Raw genomic sequence first — 15,784 nt, 5'->3', positions numbered from 1 at the left:
GGTGTAAGGGTGGGGGTTGCTCTCCCTTCTCATCTGTGTAGAAGCCTCTTCAGGTTGGCCACCCTCCTTTCTCTCCTCCACTCCTGCAGCCACGATCAGCTGCCTGAAGAGGGTGCAGGAGTGCGGACTTTAAAAGAGCAAAGGGAAGAACAATATTGTACTCCCTATAGGAACTGAGCAATATTGACAGGTAAAGCTACCATTTTTAACATTAAATGTGTGGTTTCACTAAAAAGCTTTTTATGCTTATAATAAGGTTAAAAGAATTAAAGAGGAGATCTATGCTTTCTGTTGAAAACAACTGCCCACTGCATGTGCACCCCTAATGGTGATAAGCGTGTGGGTTTCGAGGGATGTCTTCCCCTATGGGACCGTGCATAGCTTCTTGAATGGAAAAAGGCAATGGACACAACCATGGCACTCAGAGAAGCTACAGAGGTGCACAGGCAGGGAACCTGGTGTGGGCTGGCGGGTGCGCTGGCGACAAACTGGAGGAGGCTGTGAAGGAGGGTTCCTGATGAGGGCTCAGGTGGCAACTGCGACAACACATGACTTGTTAAAGACACAAAAACTAGTTCAGCTTCTGAGTCTTTAATATTTCAGAAAAGAACCCAGGTATACATCATGTGCTCCAATTTTAAATGCAAGTGATTCAAGAAAATGAAGCTGGCACTGAAAAAGGTTACGAAGAAAAGCCAGGGCCCCACTGCAACCAAACTAATTCCCAGACAAGTGTGGAAAGACTCATCATTTAAAAGATTTAGATTTTATTATTAAGAAAAGTAATGCATGGACATAGTAAAAGAGTGTGAAAGAAAAGAATATGAATGTAAATTATGTAATTAAAGCTACTAAGAACAAGGCCGCTACTATAGCCAGATCGATGTCTCCTTCCTAGATCTGTATCATCTCATTGCTCTCCATCTCCAGTGTCTTTATTCAATTGGATTTATTCAGAGTGAAAACTCCAAGAAAAAAAGTCACCAATGCATTTAGGAATGCGGAGTATAAAGTACATTTTTAAAAATTCTACTTGAATCATAATACAATTTAAAATCTCAGTGTAGAAAAAATTAACTACATTTTTCTATCACAAAAGTACTGCACACCCACTGATTTTTAAAAATTCAACATAAATAACCCATTTAAAAATAGGCAAAAGACCTAAACAGACACCTCACCAAAGAAGATATACAGTTGGCAAATAAGCATATGAAGACATGCTCAACACCACATGTCATTAAAACAGTGAGGTAACACTAACATACTGATTAGAATGGCCAAAATCCAAAACACTGATGACACCAAATGCTGGCAAGGGTGTGCAGCAGCGGGAACTCTCATTCACTGCTGGTGGGAATGCAAAATGACTCAGCCACTCTGTCAGATAGTTTGACAGTTTCTTGTAAAACTAAACATATTCTGGTCATAGGATCCAGCAATTGCACTCTTTGGTAGTTATCTAAATGAGCTGAAAACTTACACCCACATAAAAACCTACACATGAATGTTTATAGCAGCTTTATTCATAACTGCTCAAACTTGAAAGCAAACAAGAGGTTTTTCAAGTAGGTAAATGGGTAGACACACTGTGGTACATCCAGAGAACGGAATATTATCCAGGGCTACAAAGAAATGAGCTAGCCAGTCATGAAAAGACATGGAAAAACATACTAATCCATGAAAAAAAAGCAAATTTGAAAAGGCTACTAACAGGACTCCAACTTTATGACATTCTATAAACGTAAAATTATGGAGACAGTAAAAAGATCAGTGGTTGACAGTGTTGTGGGAAACGAGGGATGAACAGACAGAGCACAGAGGATGTTCAGCAGAGTAAAACTATTCTGTGTGCTATCATAACAGTGGATACATGTCATTACACGTTTGTCCAAAGCCATAGGATGTACAACACCAACAGCGAACCCTAATGTGAACTATGGACATTGGGTGATAATGATATGTCAGTGGTGGTTCACTGATTACAACAAATGTTCCAATCTAGTGCTGGATGTTCATGATGCGAGAGTCTGTGTATGGTGGTGGAGAAGGGGCTTGTGAGAACTCTCTGCACTTTCTGCTCAATTTTGCTGTAAACCTAAAACTACTTTTTGGAAAAAAAGTTTATTGGCCAGGTGTGGTGGCTCACACCTGTAATTGCAACACTGGGAGGCCAAGGTGGGTGAACTGCTTGAGCCCAGGAGAGTTCAAGATAAGCCTGGGCAACATGATGAAACCCTGTCTGTACAAAAAAATACAAAAATTAGCCAGGTGTTGTGGCACATGCCTGTAGTCCCAGCTACTTCGGAGGCTGAGATGGGAGGATCACCTGAACTTGGGAGGTTGAGGCTCCAGCGAGCCATGATTGTGCCATTGCATTCCAGCCTGGGCAACAGAGTGAGATGCCGTCTCAAAAAAAAAAAGTTTATTAATTAAAACAAAAAAAATCAAACATAACAGATAGACATAATGCAAAGTCAGTCACCATCTTCACCTACAATTCCCAGTCCTGTTTCCCAGAGGCATATAAGGTTAATGAAATCCTGTGTACCTTTTTAGAACTTCTATACATACACAAGATAAAAACTAGATATAATGTTCCCATAGTATCCTTTTTCCTCTTCTTTTTAATTAAGGAATCAACTGAGTTTTTTACTGGACACATGCCCAACCTACCAGCAACATATCTTCCAGGCTCCCTTGCAGCTAAGTAGGGCCATGCAACCAAGTTCCTGATCACATAATATGAACAGAGGTGATTCATGTCCCCTAAGAGGAAAGTGCTTCCCCTCTTCCATTTCTCATTCCACCCTTCCCTGTGGGCTGCAATGTGGCTACGGTGCTCCGAGCTAGCTCTGAGCACAAGGAAGAAAAGTCCACTCTGGCCGTGGGTCTGAAACTCTTGCATGCCACAGAGCCCTTTGACACTCTGGTGATGCTATGAACTCCTTCCCAGACAAATGTTTCTACATTCATAAAATAAAACACAAAGGATTATAAATTATATTGAAACACAGTTAGCAAAATGTTTTTAAAAATGTGTTACAGTAATGCCTGTGCCTCTTTGTTAATGCATTACATAATAAATTATGGTTAAGAATAAAATTACTGAAATTTCAAAGTAGGGTAAATATTATGTGATATTTTTGAGACATCTGCAACAACAAAAACATGAACGAAAATATCTGTCATTTCTACTGGCTATGAAGTCATGGTTTCTGCTAACACTATGAGACCTGCTAGCTCCAGTCACAATGGAAGGACACATTAAACTTCACTTACAGGTTAGTGGAATAAAGATGTAGCTTTCCTTTCCATCCAAATTCCCACACCTCATGCTTCTCTCTGGATATGTTAGGTAACCCTTGCTCTATGGAATGGAGGGGCAATAAGAGAAGGAACTTCGGTTCCTGGACAACTTCATGGGGAAAAAGCTGGTATTCTCCTTAGACCACGTGCTCTTGTCTGGACTACTGCAGGACAGAGACAGAACTGGCTCAAGGCAGTTGTGTTTAGGGGTCACTCTGATACAACAGTTTAGTATTAGTGCTGACTGCTACCCGTGAACACTTCACAACAATCAAATGGGATTACACTGACCACACCATGTCGAGAAACAATATGTGGGGTGGTCATGAGTTGGCTCTGTAAGCTAACAGCCTGGGTTCCGATTTCAGTTCTGCCACTTTCTGCTGTGTGGACTGTGGACTAGTTACTCAACCTCTCTGTGTGTCAGTTTTCTTACCTGTGAAATGAGGATAATAATGATACCTAACTAATTAGGTCACTGTGAGTGTTGACACATGGAAAGTGATTATTAAGAAAGCGCCTGGCACATTATAAACCCTCAATAACTGTTAATTATCCTTACTATTAGTACTTGTACTATTATTGTTTGACTGCTTTTCTCACCATCCTAGCTATCTTTCCACATCGGATATAGAAATCTGGTTTTATTTCTTCAAGTCGTCATCATAATGTACTAAATTCATTTGCTAAAATTCATTTAACCAGTCCCTAATTATGAAGTGAACATCTAGGATGTTTCTCAAAGTTTCACTCAAAAGGTTAACACAGCAATTATAGAGTGAGCTCTCTGACACTCCTCCACCAAACTTTTCATCAGAAGATCGTGCATCAACTTTATTGAGGTCTAATTTACATACAATAAAATGCACTCATTTCAAGGGTGCAGTTTGATGAGCCTCAGAACATTTTGTAAAAATAAGATAGAAGGTATTAAATATATACTGATTTTTGTTTTTTGTTTTTTCCTGTAGAAACAGTCTGGTCATGCCTTTTATTAATTTTTCTATTTAGGTATTAAGTGATTTTTTTATTGATTCATTAAAGCTCTTTATATATTAAATACATCCACCTTTTGTCTGCCATATTTGTTTAAAACATCCTTCTGTTGGTCAGTTACATTTTAATAAAATCAGGTGGTTCAAAAAACTCAGTATAGTATAAGACACCTTAATCTTTTTCTTTCATGTTTTAAAAAGAACTTTCCCATTCTGAGACAGGATAAAGATCAATCTTCACTCACTTTCCTCATCCAGCACTCCGTATTACTTTCTCAAGAAAGCTTCCCCTGGCTGGGCCAACTCTCCCAATGTTCCATGCTCAGTACCACATGCCCAGGACTGGTTACTCCCATCACAGTTGCAGTTTTACACTCTGTGTGTCCATAAGCCTTGAAAAGGCAGGGACCATGTCTACATGTTGTTCACCATTGTGTTCCCAGAACTTGGCACAGAACTTAGCACTGTAAATATATTTTCTAATTTTTATGTTTTCAATACTTACATTTAACTCTTTAATCACCTGGGAATCTATTTTATGATAGAGTATAAAAAAAGTTTCTACCTCCATTTTGTCCCATGATTTACAGAAGAATCCTTCCTTTTCCCACTGTTGTGACACACACTTTGTCGTGAATGTATTATATACACACACTCACATACAAAGATCAATCTGCACAATCTGAGTTCCTACTATACTGGATCTGTTTCTTGTGCTACATTGTTCTGCCTACAGAATCTGTCAACATGGCATTGTCTTGATTATTGTGGAGCTATATTATGTTTTAATATCTGACAGGACAAATCTCTTCTCAAGTGCCATTCTTTCTCTAAATGTATTAGTTAAAATCACTTAATCAAGACCTCTTCTAATAAAAGATGATATTTAAAATAAATTATTAAATTAAAATAGCAGGGAGTTCCTTGTTCCCTTCTCTTCTGTAATTTCATGGATTGTTGTGTGGCCAAACATGTGTCTACTCACTTGAGCAATCCAGCCCGGTGGAAGACGTAGAGGTCCTGCTCGAGGGTGCAGGTGTTGAAAGGGACCATTTTCACGAAGTTCTGGATGAGGAAGAACTCGGGGGTGAGATGGGGCAGAGAAATTACACAGAAGTTCTTATCCTAACATCATCAAAAACCAGGACACAGAGAAAGAATAGAAAAAATTAATCAAAAAACAAATTCCTCTAAAAAACACCAAGAAAAATAGAAGCAAAATGTGTTGATTAAGGAGAGGATATTCAAATTACCTTTCCTATAATTTGGAAAATAATCACATAAAATTCAGGAAATAAGCAACTACAAGAGCACGGAAAAAGTATCTTTGTGTCTCACTGAAACCTGAATAAATGAATCTTATAAACAATGGCAGTCATTCAGCATAACTCTTCTGTGGAAGTAGTTTTTAAACCAAGACAATTCATACAGGTAAGTTCACTTGTGTCACCAAGTCAATGAGGTAGCATGGTGTCCTAGCAAAGGTCCCTTGCTTACTAAGTGACCTTACACCAGTGGTCCCTTCCTCTTGCGAGATGGGAGGATGATACTTCAGGCGTTTTTTGGCTCTAAAATTTTGGGATTATCCATAAAACAATGTGTACGTATTTTATCATGACGTGATCCCAGTTGGGTGAACAGATCCATGAGCATGATTAAACCTAGGCAGTGGGTTTAGTTAGCAGACATAAGAGGACTTGCATGTCCTGAGGGCTGCCATTCATTCTATTCTAGGCCTGCCCTGTCAGTACAGTAGACAATGAAATGTGGCTAGTATTGGCGGAGGAACTAAATTTTAAATTTTATTTCATTTAAATTCATTTAAATTAAAAAAATGGATACTTAATTCCATTACTGGAAAAGTTTTATGTGTGCTTGGATTATGTGAATCTAGGTATCCAACTGTAAATTTTATAACATACAAATACAGATGAACTATTTCTGATGAAAATTTAGTACTTGTATTGTGATGTACTATAAATGTGAAATATATATTAGATTTCAAAGACTTAGTACGAGAAAAAGATTGTAGATAGCTCATTAATAAGTTTTCATATTGATTATATGTTGAAATGATTAAATTTGCCCAGGCACAGTTCTCACTTCTGTAATCCCAGTACTCTGGGAGGCCGAGATGGGAGGATCACTTGAGCCCAGGAGTTCGAGCCCAGCCTGCGCAAGATGGCAAGACCCCATTTCTACAATTTTTTTTCTAATTAGCTGGGCATGGTGGCATGTCCCAGCTATTTGGGAGGCTGAGGCAGGAAGATCCCTTGGGCCAAGGAGTTTGAGGCAGCAGTGAGCTATGATTGTGACATTGCATGCAACAAAGTGAGCCCTATCTCTTTAAAAAAAGGATTGGGACATATTAAGTTAAATAAAAGATATTATATAAACTTCATCTGTTCCTTTTTCTTTTTTTTCCTTGTGGCTCTTGGAACATTCAGAATTACCAATGTGGCTCACACTCCATGTCTGGACAGTGCTGCTCTAGGCTATCTGAGCTTCACGCAGCTGCCTGATCCTCTGCCAGGTCCCTGCAGAAGCAGCCTGCTCTTCCCGAAGCTAATTTGTCCCTTTGGGATCTCGCCTCCTCTTGAACCCTGTGAAGGCATTACTTGTGCTAATCCAAAACCCTGGGGACATTTGTGCAACTCAAAGGAGTGAATCATTGTTTGACCTTACCTTCCTTCTTTTTAGCAAATTAGTAGGACTCCTTTTGGGGAACCTGAGAGTGAAGTTGCTAAAATACTCAAGTTGAAAATAAGGACTGGGTGCCAAGTCTGGGTGGGCTTCCTCTGGGAGGGAGAGACTAACTATAATGAGTTGCTTCATCTTGGATTTGAAGGATTAAGGATGAAGCAACCAAGGTTATTTTTTTTCCTGTCGTCCATGTTCCGAAGTCAAATAGAATTGAAATGTAAACAGCTCTTTTACCTTTTTAAAGCCAGCATTACTTTTACAATGTTAAAGATTTACGTTTACATGGACGTTAAAGTAGAAAATAATTAAAATTAATGAAATTTATTTGAGGAGTTTTTGAGGGAAACCGACTTTGTAAATCCTATGTTCAGGGTAATCTACATTGTTTGGAAAGTGCCTTAATAAGCAATTTTTTAAAATTATGATGGAGAACATATTGCCTTATTATAAAGCTTCATTATAATAACAAATGAGGAAATAAAACCTAACATCACATAGTTTTAAGACAAAATAATTAAACTATACTTGTTTTTGCCTCATTAGAAACAGTATCCAGGAAAAGTAAAGCAATAGATACTTTTCTTGAAATCAGTCAACTGGAGAAGTACAGTTGTTGACTTGACTTAATTAACAGGCCTGTCTTTATAAAAATGCATTTTGTCCCTCAAAACTTCCTTCCTCATTTTCTTTCCCTCAATAAAGAAGTGTAAGAATTTGGTTAGATCTTCATCCCTAGACAATAATGAGACAAGAATGTAGGCAGAAGCCCGGGACACCCTGGCATGGAGAATCTTATTTGTACTTGGATATTAGCCTGCAGGCCCATTCATCAATGTGGGTTGAGCCCCCTCTACCAGCCAGGCATGAAGTCAGGCCTGAGGAACTAGTAGGGAAAGAAATGCCGACCTCAAAATCAACAAGTCCCTACTTTGCTACCCTCAGAAAAGCAATATGATGGTTTCAGAATACTTGGGGCCAACATAATCTATAAAATAACATAACAGTGTCATTCACTTTAATTTCCAACATTTTCATGTATTACTATGAATGATTTGATTCTGATAAAACACTGGTAAAGCTATGTCTAACAGAAATTTTGCATTTAAAGAGAACTGCTAAAATAGCATGACTTAAAAATTCTTGAAAATGACAATATTTTGTATTTTTATGAGCTCATGACATGCCATTTGACCTTATTCTCCGAACACAAACCTCAACATTCACAGCACAATAAATTTATGGCATTTTACTTTTCTATAAGTTCTTTAAGCTTACAAAATCAGTTCTCAAAATTCAGCATGTACTTACAGAAAAAAGACTGAAAACAAAATTCATAAAATCCAGCGACCTGTAAACAAGACAGTAAGCACTGTCAGTGCCCTGCAAGCAAATGCAACATCAGTGGACGTTTACAGAGATTTACAGCTCCCTCCCCTCGGGCAGCGATTAGCCAACCACTAGTCAGAATGTGTGTCTAGGTGAACACTAATGGGGTGCATAAGTCGCAAGCTTCATATGTCAGTAATAAAGTATTCTGTAGAACTGAAGGCACTTTCACATCAATTAACAATCTCTGTGCATTTGAAAAGCCAACACAAAATTGGTCATTCTGTGCCTCCGATCCTTCCCTTCTGTTTTGGAAGAGTTAAGAGGAGAGGTGGGAAATATTATAGGTTGCTTCTGATCTTTTTCCCTTTTATCTGTTGAAGATTTTCTGACTAGCTGCAGATGTACATTCATAGGCAAACCACACTGGGTCATCAAATTCCTGTTTCAAAATTCAAAAAGTATACTCTAAGCACAATCATATTTAAATGTACAGATAAAAGAAATACAAAGCAACAAATATAGAAAGGCTTTACAAGGTTTTAGATGTCTACAACATAATTAGAATAAAAAGAATTTCTTTTCAATGTCCCAGATCTCCATAGAAGCCAAAAACTCAAGATGAAAAAAGTTAAAGTACAACAGGGGATGCTGGGAGATTGGGAACATGTTTAAACAGATCCTCTGAAGAGGAACTGTCCAGCTATTCTTGCTCATCTAAAAGACACCCTAGAGCCTTCCACTCCATCAAAATGGGCCAATTATTTCCTCTTCGAGATGGTTCTGTGAACAGATGAGGGGTGGGTGCTAAGGAGATGTGGAATCCAGGCACTGAGGGCAGCGTCCAGTGTCCAGACCACAGGAGAACAGCAAGCACTGAACATGTGGGTGTTCTGGAGGGGCGAGGCGGGTGGCTGTGAGGTCTGGTGGGCGCCGGGACTTTAGACAAAGCCCAGCACCATGCATGCCTCCTCTTTGCTGTAGCCCTGGATTGCTGTTGGGTGTCAACTTATCCCCTGCTCAGATATTCCATGTAGCTGAGACTCCAGCTGCAGATTTGGCATGGAGCATGAGCTAAGGGATGGAGCCCATCTTCTCCATCTCCTTGTGGCATGGGCTTGTCACAGCCGTTGGCTCAGGAATGAACACACAGTCCTGTCAGGCCTCATGAGACTTTGGCTGGAAAAAGCTGGGCCCATCCCGGCAAGTCCTTCTCACTGGATTCTGATGCAGACCTGAGACCTGAGACTGTCAGTGGTCTTAGGCCCAGGATGGGGCACTCCTCTGAGAAGGGGTCCAACAGCAGGGAAGTAGGGTGATATGGTTTGGCTGTGTCCCCACCCAAATCTCATCTTGAATTGTAGCTCTCATAATTCCCACGTGTTGTGGGAGGGACCCTGTGGGAGATAACTGAATCATGGGGGTGGTTCCCCCATACTGTTCTTGTGGTATTGAATAAGTCTCATGAAATCTCATGGTTTTATAAGGGGAAACCCCTTTCACTTGGCTCTCATCGTCTCTTTGCCTGCCGCCATGTAAGACATGGCTTTCATCTTCCCCTATGATCGTGAGGCCTCCCCAGCCACGTGGAACTGTGAGTTCATTAAACCTCTTTTTCTTTATAAATCACCCAGTCTTGAGTACGTCTTTATCACCAGCATGAAAACAGACTAACACACAGGGTGAAGAGGTAGAGAGAGAAACCTGGTCCTTGATTTGGTAATCTAAATAAATCCTAGATCAAGCCATATTTAAAATAGTCTCACCACCAGAGTTATCCTTAGTTATGTGAGGCAATTATTCCATTTTTTTTTCAAAGCCAGTTTGGTTGGATTTCCTGTTACTTGCAACCAAAGACTCTAGACAACCAGTAACCCAAATTCAAATTATCCAAGAAATGCAAACTTTACAGAATGGGAGCAGCATGTGGTTATGTAAGTGATAATTTTCCAGATTCCCAATTGTTACATAGGTAGGCCAGATTTCTAGCCCACTTCTGTAGGCCTTGTTAAAATGTGATGGACTAGAATCTCTGGATGGGGCTTAGGAATTTGTGTTTTTAAAAATTCCCCAGGAGATTAGGATGTGGGCCAGGTTTGGAAATTACTGGCTCTGTAAAGTTAAAATGTTGGGCCACCAATGCCAGAAAAGATTCTCACTGTGACAGCCAGCCAGAAGGTCAGTACTTGCCTTGCTTCATATTTCTCATCAATACAAAACAGCTGAATACAAAAAGCAGCTGAGGCTCCCCTGTAGATGGGGCGGAAGTGGACGGGCTCTTCAGGCAGTATGAGCGATGCCAAGCTCCTACTGCTGACATGGTGATACTGTGCATATCCAGTGGAGATGTCACTGAGTTTTTCTATGTCCTAGAGCAAGGAGACAGGAGGAGCCAATGAGAATCCTGTCAATGCCCTGTAATTTAGTGGGCTGGTGGCTGCATTGTCTCTACATGACACCGTTCTGAGGACAGGTGTGACTGTCACCCGAAACAACTCATCCTGGGCCAGGCCTGGTTTTAAGGAGAGGTTCTTAATGAGATACTCAAAATTCATAAAATGTTTTTAAAAACTAGTTCTCCAATGAGAACACATGGACACAGGGAGGGGAACAACACACACTGGGGCCTGTCAGGGGGGTCGGGGGGAAAGGGAGGGAGAGCATTAAGACAAACACCTAATGCAGGCAGGGCTTAAAACCTAGATGACGGGTTGATAGGTGCCGCAAACCACCATGGCACATGTATACCTAGGTAACAAACCTGCACGTTCTGCACACATATCCCAGAACTTAAAATAAAATTTAAAAAATAATAATAACAAAGAAAAAAAAAAACTAGTTCTCACATGAAGGTCTCACACAAGACAAATAGTTTCAGTTGGCCTTTGACATAGGGTCCATATTTTAACTGCATCCCAGGGTAGAGATTAGAGCGTGATAGTATTATATACATATTATAATAAATAACTCCGGAAGCAAAATCCCTCTGTCCCCAAAGCTGTTTTCATTGTGATACAAGAATTTTTGGATCTTGGGACTGCTCAGGTGGTCCTGGGAGTAACTATGGTGGGGAGGTGGAGCCCAGGAAGGTCCAGTGGACCACAGCCACCTGGAAAGTCAGGGCTGAGGCTGTTCTGTCTTGGTTTAGGTGCACCTAAAAAGGTGTCATAACTCAGAAGATGATTCCCTTTGAGATCCCTCATGGAGTTCTTTTAAATCAAAGTAATACATGCATATGGAAAAATTTAAAATAATATTAGCACCAAACATTTATTAAGAAAATCAGCAGTTCTCTGTCCTTCCAAGTCTCTACCCCCATTGAACAGAACTTTCAACCTTTTCATTTATTTGGGTATATATTTACCTCTATATTTCTGAACAATATGCTTATGGTGCTATTTCTAAATTCATTAGTTTTTAGAATTTCCTATTCGATATTGATGCAGTGGCTAGATTAATCCCTCTTATACTACCCTCTTCCCCACATCTTATCCCCCAGGAAAGTTACATCACAATTCAGGGTTAAATCCGTAAGTATTTACACTAATATGAATGTGTAAGTTCTGTTGTTGTTGCTGAGCAAAGTAGTGTAATATGACAATGTTTTCATCTGTGTGCTTAGTTTTTATTCACTTGGTTTGCTAAGTTTTTCACTTCCTTTATCAGATTTGCCAAGTGTTGGTCACTATTATTTTCCAAATGATCAGGCGTTTGAGATAATATATGAGCTTCCTTTTTTCTCCCCTCTAATCTGGACTTGCAGCTCTGCCGTCCTGCCTGTATTGCAGCTTCTATTTTGTAAGTTCCAGGTCTTTTCCTTGTCTTTTTTGTTCATCATTTAGGCCCTTATATCGTTAGAGCACATTTTTAGCTTCCTAAAAGCAACATGCTTGAGAGGCAAAACTCCACAGACACTGGCTAACTGGGGCACTTCATGGGGTGATCAGGCAGAGATCTCGCATTATTACTGGGTGGCCACCTTCAGTGACATCATCTGAAGGCATTTTCCTTGGGCCTGTCAGTTTTTTGGGACTTAAGTTCTCCAATACTCTGTATTGAGGACTGTGGTCCCCAAAGATGTTACAGGTACTAGTCCCTGCAACCTGTAAATATGTTATCTTTCAGGGCACAGGGATTTCGCAAATGTCATCACATGAAGGGTTCTGTGATGAGGAGATGCTCCTAGATGATCCGGGTGGGCCCAGAGGAATCATAGGGATCTGCTAAGAGGGAGGCAGCAGGTCTGAGTCAGAGGGAGGAAGATGCTGCGCTGCCAGCTCTGAAGATGGAGGAAGGGGACACAGGGCATGGAATGCAAGTGGCTTCTAGAAGCTGGCAAAGGCAAGGGAACAGATTCTCCCCTAGAGTCTGGGAACAGATTCTCCCCTAGAGTCTCCAGAAGGAACACGCCCCTGTCTACACCTGAAGCTCAGCACACTCAAACCCATTTTGGAATTCTAACCTCCAGAACTGCACAATAATAAATTTGTGTTGTTATAAGCCACCAAGTTTGGGGTAATGTGTAACAGCAGCAATAGAAACTAATACAAGGCCTGGCTCCTGGCATTGAGAGGGCGTGGCTGGAGGAGGGGCTGTGGATTCCTCTGTTTGAAATGGAGAATTCCACTTACTTGTCTGTTCTCTATTCCTCCCCGTTACAACGCCCATGCAGCACAGGCTAAATCTGAATTAGCAGCAGCCTCTGTTCAATTTCTCTAGAGAATAATCATTTTATCCTCTCACTTGGGGTGTGGCTGACAACCTAACTGGAGTCTGCAGGGATCCAGTGTTCCAGTCACTCCACATCAGACTGCCCAGCTTTTCAGCCCAATTCCTCACCCCACCTTCTGCAAACCTCCAGTCTTCAGCCTTGTGCAGAATTCACACACTTTTCACCAGTCTCTCCTCCCATAAAGATGCCTGAGTTTCACCTTCCTCAGCTGTGCTAAGCCAATGTAAACTCTTCCATTGATTTTTTTATTCTCAATATTTTTAAAGTGCTTATCTTCCAATATCTCCTCTCCATCTCACCTTTGTGGATTTGTGCCCTTTTTATCCCTTTACTGTCATTTCAGTGTTTTTCTTCGGTAGGGAGAGGAGATAAAAATAGGAGATCAATCCACCTTGTTGACTCAGGTGCCTTCTGGGGTTCCAACCATGTTTGATGCAGTGGTGGGGGTAGGCATCCTGTCCCTCCAACCACATCCTTGCTTGGGTTCATAAGGGAACGGCTACCCTCTTAGGAATATTAGAGAGAAAACTCCTGTCCTCTTCTACACCCTGACTTTCCTCCCTAGGGCACAGGGAGTGACCAACTGGTCAGTGAGTCTCCTAGTGTGGGTTGCCCCAGAAACACACCCTGAATTAAGCGTCTGAGAGTCAGTAGTTTACTTGGGGAGCAAAGCCAGGAAATTCTGTAAGAGGAGTGGCATGCGAGGTGAGGAAGGGGAGGCTGCCAGCATGGGGTGTTTCAAGATGTGGGTGACTATGGTGAATCAACCCCACCTGGATCTCCAAGAGCCTAGAGAACACAGTGCAGAGTGGTCCCACCTAAGAGGTGAAGGAGCTGGCAGATTGATTCTCCAATCCCTTCAGTCACTGGCTGACGGCTGCTTCCCCAAACAGCCTGCCCTGCTGCAAACATGGCATGGAAGAAAGACCAGGCACTTGCAGTCCTTGTCTTCACAGAGTGCTCAGGAAGAATAAGTGCTAGAGGATATGGGTGGGGCTCCAACAGCATATGCTAATGTGAGATTCAAAAACTGGACCCTGTGCCTGCATCGTGCTTTCTCTTTCTGACAGCACATCCTGCTCCCAGGTTGTGTGTTTTCTCCTCCCCTCCATGCAATTAGCTGGGAGTGGGGAGACCCTGCCCCACAGGTGAGGCCTGCCTACAACCACATGGGGGCACTTAATTCAGTAAGGAGAAACAGGAAGCCCATTTGTGTTCTCGGTCCAAGCTTTGTTCTCTGGTTCAGTGTTAGCCATGAGAAAGGGGTACTTCAATCCCTAGCTGACTTCTGGGTAGACCCCTTCACTGGTCAGAATCTGGAGAGGAGACGGGTTGGAGAACCTGGCCCTCTGGCAGAACTTCAGTGTCTGGGCTTAGTGTTCAGTGAATCTGTCCCAGTGCCTCTACGGATATGACTAAGCCCCATGTTCCATTCCCTTCTCAAGGGTTCTCTAGGCTTCTGTTGCTGAGTCAGTCCATCCATCACCAAGAGGCTCTTGGGAAACTACTGAAATTCCAGGACTATGCTCATCATCAGGGAATGAAAATGCCTTATTGTACCAACCTCCCACTCAAAAGCCTACAACACCCTCCTCTGCTTCTTAGGAAAAGTCTGAGATCCTGAGCAGGGTTCACAGGACCCTGCCAATCTCTTCCTGAACCACCAGGCTTCTGACAGGGAACAGAAGGGACACTCCAATGGAGTGGCCAACGGACCACCTGCAAAGGCATGGGTGGGGTGAAGGGAAACCAACAAAGGATGGTGAAGTCCCCAGGGATAGCCACTGCACTGGTGGAAGATGCTATGCCCCTTGGCCTGAATTTTTAACAGGAGGGAGGACTTCCAAAATCCTGAGATGCATGTAAATGACATACATTAATAACACACCTAGACATGGATAGGAGTGTATGTATGTGCATATGATAGAGAGAAAACTCTTACAAATGTTTTGCCTCTCCAAAATGTTTTCTTTTTGGGCAATGGGAAGGAGAGATAAGCTGTATTTACTAAAATTTTTGCAAATAATTTATGTAGAAAATGCAACTTACAGTCCAGGCCATGTAGAGGATACAGAAGAAAAGATTAATCATAGCAGGGGAAGAGGTAAGGAGGTGAGGCTTGGTGCAGCAAGTCCTAAAGGAGGTGGTAGGTGTGAACTGGTGGAGACAGGCAGGGAGACTGGGAGGAGGAAAGGGCACAAATCCTCTGAGGTAGAAAGGTGTGAAACCCATGGGGTGGCTAGAGGGCACGCAAAGGCCCTCGTCAAACCCTACCTCCGGTTCACTAACATTTCCACTGTGGACTGCTGTTAAAGCTTCCTCGGATGCAGCTTCTCTGGCAATATTTCCCTGGAAATGATGACAGCAAAACATGAAAATTAATCGACACCTACAGTGGTTTAGAGTCCAAGCTCTGGAGCAAACTGCCGGGGTTCAGATCCTGGCTCTACAGCTTACTGGCCTTGTGGCATTGGGAAAATTATGTAACCTCAGTTTCCTCCTCTGTGAAAAGGGGATGAGAAGAGCATCTATTTCATAAGGCTGTTATGAGGATAAAATAAAGACAGACAGATAGAGAAACAGATGCTTAGCATAGTGCAGGCGCCTCCTGATTCTCTGGAGATGTTAGTTATTACTCCATTATTCGTATTCTTCTGTTTAACTTGAAAGGTGCACTAAGTTTTTTCTTAAAAAAACTACTGTATTGAGGTATTATGAT

The 15,784-nt window shown here is 41.6% G+C and overlaps 1 protein-coding gene across 13 annotated transcripts in view; it reads right to left on the bottom strand.

The window, feature by feature from the left end:
• The window catches only part of CFAP61 (cilia and flagella associated protein 61), a 305,696-nt gene that overhangs the window by 190,469 nt on the left and 99,443 nt on the right, over window positions 1–15,784 (bottom strand). For all 13 annotated transcript variants that reach the window (XM_055104782.2, XM_034947210.3, XM_055104783.2 and 10 more), the window contains 4 exons: window positions 15,340–15,414; window positions 10,524–10,702; window positions 8,316–8,355; window positions 5,290–5,429 (listed from right to left, as the gene is read on the bottom strand). In XM_055104782.2, the coding sequence (XP_054960757.1) occupies window positions 5,290–5,429; window positions 8,316–8,355; window positions 10,524–10,702; window positions 15,340–15,414 (434 nt within the window). The remainder of the gene's footprint in view (window positions 1–5,289; window positions 5,430–8,315; window positions 8,356–10,523; window positions 10,703–15,339; window positions 15,415–15,784) is intronic.

The sequence above is a fragment of the Pan paniscus genome, chromosome 21 (assembly GCF_029289425.2).
Source record: "Pan paniscus chromosome 21, NHGRI_mPanPan1-v2.0_pri, whole genome shotgun sequence".
Taxonomy (NCBI): Eukaryota; Metazoa; Chordata; class Mammalia; order Primates; family Hominidae; genus Pan; species Pan paniscus.
This window is presented reverse-complemented; position numbering and strand designations above follow the sequence as displayed.